General features: G+C 39.7%; 1 protein-coding gene and 1 non-coding gene across 2 annotated transcripts; both read right to left on the reverse strand.

Annotated features, from left to right (window-relative positions):
• On the reverse strand, positions 1–1,451 carry Dctn6 (dynactin subunit 6). Its single transcript, NM_001129749.2, has 5 exons — positions 1,334–1,451; positions 965–1,135; positions 773–891; positions 550–692; positions 1–460 (listed from the first exon to the last, which is right to left on the reverse strand). The coding sequence occupies exons 1-5, from the start codon at positions 1,369–1,371 to the stop codon at positions 359–361; spliced, it is 573 nt and encodes a 190-aa protein (NP_001123221.2). The 5' UTR covers positions 1,372–1,451; the 3' UTR covers positions 1–358.
• Positions 1,452–3,815: 2,364 nt separating this feature from the next.
• Mir281 (microRNA mir-281) lies at positions 3,816–3,918 on the reverse strand. The gene has a single exon (NR_039002.1). It is a non-coding gene; the product is annotated as a microRNA mir-281 (primary transcript).
• Between the last annotated feature and the right edge of the window lie 1,874 nt (positions 3,919–5,792).

A 5,792-nucleotide genomic window follows, 5' to 3' on the forward strand; every position in this document is an offset into this window, starting at 1 on the left:
TACGTTAAAATGTCTTTATATAAGTTGCCTTTTTAACAATTTTGAATTTAAGCTAAAAAATCAATAAGTTATTGAATGTTCAACAAATATTCGATTGAGTTTGGTTTAAACAATCGTCTAACAACAGAGATTAAAAAATCAAAGTTCTATGAACAGTAAATGCAAATCGTCCCGAAAGTAATATACAGTGCCATCTAGTTTACAAAAGTACAAGCAGGAAAGCAGATCTCTGCATTACTCACTGATGCGTTACACACAGCAGTTTTACAATTTAAATATGTTCAATTTCCTTAAAATTATGTAGCTAAAGAGAAAATACTGTACAATACCTTATGAATAAATAATTTTATACAATATTTTACGCAGAAGGTTCACTCTTTACTGGTTTCATATTTGGCTTATAAATATGATGATAATTTGGCAGAATTTTCATGAGGTAGTCCAGCTGTCCTATTTGTGGCTGTAAAAATATTATTTATCATTATTCGTTTTTGGTTTTAACATCAATTTACATTGAACTAAAATAAAAGTAAAATATTTTCTACTTACGTATGGTTTGTCATTCATTTCTCTGCGCTGACACTGATTACCATAAATAATTGTATTTTCAGGTACGGTTTCTTGTTCAGTCAAGGAACAGCCAGTCCCTATAATGCAGCCACTCGTCAATTCTACCTCCTTACTAACAAAAGCTGAAAAATAAGAATCATTGCTTCAGGAAACCAAAGTATTGAATTCATATTGAATATATTTTTATTCATTTTTAATTTACCTTTGCTTTCTAAAATATTATTATCACCAACTTTTGAAGCTTCACATGTGCTGTCTACTTCGAATACATTATAATTACCAATAATTTGAACAGGTGTGACACTTGGATCCGAAGATATTCTAAATTTAGAAAAATCCCATTCATCGTAATGTATGCATACTGAAAAAGTAGGTCATTTGCACAATTTTTTACCTGTTCGTTATGGTTACCATTTCTTCAATGATATTTCCTTCGCCAATAATTATGGGACCAGCTTCAGCAATAATACTTGCTCGGGGATGAACAACAGTACGTGAACCAATGCATATGTCTCCTTTTAGTATTGCCTCTTCGCATACTATTGCTCCAACTCCAACTTTGATACTAAACAAATAGTGTATGTATTAGCTGATAAAGTATAAATTGTATAATCAAGATAGTATTAATTACACTGATTGTATGATCTAACCTAACAGAAATATAAAAATTATGCAGTTCTATTTATTTTATGCTACTTTGTTTTATTATAAGTGTAGTAACTCATAAAATTTATCAAAAAATAATGTAAAAATTATGTCTTACTTGGAACGCCGACTAGATAAGGACATTGCTTCTGACATTATATACTATTTTTTATTAATATATCTTACGGCAAACTATAGGATATACTCCTTGCAGCTAACAATAACAGAGAACATCTGACATCTGCCTTACCGACTGAAACGCACAAAGCGGATGCAGCGCTCTCTTACATAAGGGCGGGAATTTCGAAATTGAGATCAACAATGCTCTTATCAAATAACGATGGAATGAGCTTTAAATGCATTTACAGAAAACAATCTTGTTCAATTTGATTAGTTTATGAACTATATCCAATAATTCGAATCAACCGTGCAGAGTTTAGATTAGAACGAATTATCCGTTTTTGTATACTTGAAAAAATTGATAAACCTCATTAATAATTTAATGGTTACGTCATCCAATCAAAACATTTTCTGTGTAATATTCGTCATGCTATGATAATATTTATATATCATATGAGTTAAGTAAAAGTAGTTGGAAAAGGTATAGTGTAACATCTTTGGAATTTTCTACGTGCTTTGTATCTAGGCAAGGCAGATAAGAGACGAGATTTTATCAGAAAAAGAATTTAGTATCTGGTAATCATACACGCGATCGCGAATTTTTTAACTATTGCTTTCACGATAAAAAGGTGTATTCAAATTGTATAAGATGTTTTTTAATACATTTTATTGTTTATTTGATTTGTTTGATGTATTTCTAATTTATAAATGGGTGCGTCGAAAATAATCAACGAAATACACTGTTTACTAAAGATACTATTGTTTATTAACAACATTTACACATACAAACGTATAGAGGTCAGCGAAAGCGCCATTCAAAGCTCTCTGCAACACAAAACGCACACTACGTTACACCTCGTGTACTGCAGTTTCAGAATGAAATACGCTCGCTTTCCTAAACGCGGAAAAACCGCAAGGCTGCGCATCGTCGGTTCATTGAAGCCTCTCGCACCTCGTGCGGATACGCCCAATAGACTTACGCTCCTACTTACATACATTTGCCCGTTTAACGAGTCCTTATGAAACAGTCGTCGAGCGCGGCGGCTTTGTGCGTCGATGCCGCGCGCCACTGTCGTCATATGCCCCGATAGTTCGCGCTTTATTCAATATCTTTGTTTATTCGAGAAAAAGCCAACCGGATAATAAATGAGCCGTGAACGTAAGTGTAACGCAGATTCGTCGTTATCTCGCGCGCGCTGCTTTCGAAAAAATCGCGATGAGTCGGCCAAAAATGTGGACCAAGCAAACAGCATAAATTTCCAAAGCCGCCTATACACCTGTGTGCATTATATGACAGTGTCAAGCGATCTTTTCGTGGTATCAGGGCCGCGATAACGCCCGCAACGATTATCATGCGAGATAAAAAGCCTCGCGCGCCTTTATGCTCTCCGATACGAGGAAATTCCTCATTCATAATTCATATTTCAAAACGCTGGGCAAATAGTACAGATCGAACGAGGGCTGAAATTTGAATTTCGCGGCTCTCCGACTCGCGCACGAGAAATCTTGCATTAAAATACGCAATGACGATTACCACGAAGAGCGAATTTATCGCGTTGCGATATAATTAAGGCTAGAATTATTTACGACAGTTGCAAATCCCCGCCGGCTTCTCTTTCTGCATGTAAATACGTGCAATCGTACGAGTGTACGCGCGCAGGTACACATACAACGTAACCGGGGGAATATCACGCGCTAAACGACGCCCGCGCTGCTTATCAGAGCTAATAATCTTGGTGTTTGCTGTCTGGTGCCACGACGCTCTCTCTCTCTCTCTCTCTCTCTCTCTCTCTCTCTCTCTCTCTCTCGGCGCGATGATTTTTCGTCTTCTGAATTTCGTCGTCAAGGCAATAAGCCTGTGTGTAATGTGGTATCGCTCAATTGCACCGCGATGAAATAAGAAAATCCGAATACCTACTGCGGCTTGGTAACAGTCCTTATCTCTCGCGACTATATTTTTAATTTCACGCACTCGGATGATTATTAAGATTCGGAGAAAACAATAAATTAAAATTTTCATTTACATACGCGCTGCATTCGCAGAAACGTCCCTCCCCTCGCGAAAAGAGCATGAGGAATCGCGCAGCGCATTGTGTTGCCGGCCTGGAGAAAAGAGCAATATAAGCTCGGCGGGTCATGACTTTTATGCGCGAGTCGAGCGCTAAACAGTGCTCTCGGCCAGGTATACACCTATGCATCGCCGTAGCAGCGAGTTACACGGCTCTAATCAACGTAAAGGGGTTCAGCGGCCCCCTCTCGAGTATGCGCGCGTATTATATACACGTATGCCTGCGGTGCGCATATTGCCCGGCACGTATTATGGTTTCGTTATGAATGAGAGCTGCAAGGTGTTTACGACGTTTGTTTCAAGTCCTGGTTATGTTGAGTCGATATTGCAGCGTAAAACGAAGACTTTCTCTTCGATGCTGATGCGACGCTCTCTCATGCGGGCGGCTGTGTCACAGATATTCGAAACGTTGCGTTGTATTAAGCGACGTCCACAAAGAGAGCAAGTCCATGACAGTGTCATCTATCACCATACTGTCGATGGATAGCTCTCTTTATAGCGTCCGCTTTTTTCTTGACAATTATGGATTTCTTCTTCTTCTTCAGCTTCGCTCTTCTCTGTGGGCCGATCTCTTCTTTCGCTGCAGCTGATGAGCTTGAAACGAGAAAAAATATTAGTCGAGGAGTCGTATACTCGAGTGGGTTTTACGGACCATCCACTTAGCTTCAGTCCAAGTAGCGCAAGGGTTAACGCTGCTATTACAGTAGATAGAATGGCAAATTGGAAAATATGTGTCTCCGTGGACCGGAAGCCGCAGACTGCTCGTTTCTAACGCGATTTACTTTAACGATTCGCGCTTAACGATTCCAACCGATTTTCAACTGAGAATACCGCTGTTCTCCATAATGAACGCGTAAAAAATGCTGGAACACAGCCCGCAAGCAATCAACCATTTGCCTATCGCCGCGTATGTCCACACACCAGTCGTCGGCTCTATCTCGCTTACGAATTCTCGCAAATTACCTGCGCTGTACGCTGCACCAGAAGCGCGAGGATCGCGCTCGCAGATTATTAGAGACACGGCGCGTAAAAAAAATGTAGGATATTACGAACACACGGCCTCGCTCGTTATCGGGGTGGTGCGAGAGAGCGGCTCATCCTCTCCGCTGGCAGTTAGCGTCCGAGCCGATTGCAACGTGTGTGGAACCGAGTCTTGAAAGAAAGAATTCGGTTTTTTGAAAAAATCGGTATCGTTTTTTCCTGCGTTTTCCGAAGGGACCTCGTCACGATTCTTCAAGGTCTTATCTTTTCACGAAGCTTTTCAAACTAGTACTAATGATAAGGAAAATTTTCTTCGAAGCGTTCTGTCAGCCAGTCTAAAAGTAGATACATTTTAAAGACGAGAGTGAGAGAGAGAGAGAGAGAGAGAGAGAGAGAGAGAGAGAGAGAGAAACAATTTGTTTCTCGCACCAAATACTCTCAAGGAAAAAATGCAAGCGACACACAATATAAACGTACGTGACTCTCCGGCTGGATGCATAAGCCGGTACACATCAGGGTTAAAATGTAACTCCGAGAAAACCTCTCTCGCACTCGAAAAGAAGAAACTGCGGCAGGATCCCGGCTCGCTTTTGAATTCGTTACACCTATACGCGACCTGTTATCGAGCGCTCCCTAAAATTTAAACAAACAAAAACGAAGCCGCCGCGTCGAGAGAGACTCGGAGCGTGTATGCTGTTTGCTCAGTTGATTTTTTTTCACCTCAATATAACGAGCAACTGCTTAAATACCGCGAGCGAGGGAAGAGCTTTTTTGTCGCGAAACGTCGGCCTACTTCTGATTGCGTTGTAAATGTCGCTGGATCGATACTCTTAGTGAATTAATTTAAAAATCGGTAGTAATTTCGGGGATACTTTATAGGCTTGAAATCCGGTATATCATCAGATAAACGGAATCCCGATGTGTATTTTTTAATTAATTTTCATCCACCGGAATTAAATAAGCTTCTAGTAGGTACGTTTCGAGCTGAGTAGATAAAATATCTTCTTCGATAATGAAGTAATTACTACAATTAATATTTATTGTCGACGCGATAAATATTATGATGCGATTATGATGCGATCGATGACGAGATACTGCTAATCCCGATTTGTTTAACGATTATGCGCGCCGATAAACGTTTAACATCTGTTACGACATGCACTCGGAGAAATAAAAATATAAACAGTTTTACTTTCGAAAATTAGCAACTTTATCCTACATACCTACATACCCACAGCAATGACGAACCGAATTTTTTCCAGGTAAATGAAAAAGCTTCTACGTAAAAAAAAACTTCTACACATGCACTTTACGCTCAGCAGCACACGGAATATTGCTTTTCGGAAGGGACAATATGATGATAAATCGTTATCGCGCTCGCTCGCGGACCGATATGATAAGCCTCCCC

This window comes from Nasonia vitripennis, chromosome 5 (assembly GCF_009193385.2).
Source record: "Nasonia vitripennis strain AsymCx chromosome 5, Nvit_psr_1.1, whole genome shotgun sequence".
Classification (NCBI taxonomy): domain Eukaryota; kingdom Metazoa; phylum Arthropoda; class Insecta; order Hymenoptera; family Pteromalidae; genus Nasonia; species Nasonia vitripennis.

Coding starts and splice junctions, on each gene's coding strand:
- Dctn6 (NM_001129749.2), bottom strand. CDS start 1,371: ATGTCAGAAGCAATGTCCTTATCTAGTCGGCGTTCCAA. Junction 892..964: donor ATGGTAACCATAACGAACAG/GTAAAAAATTGT, acceptor TTCTAAATTTAG/AATATCTTCGGATCCAAGTG. Junction 461..549: donor AAATGAATGACAAACCATAC/GTAAGTAGAAAA, acceptor ATATTTTTACAG/CCACAAATAGGACAGCTGGA.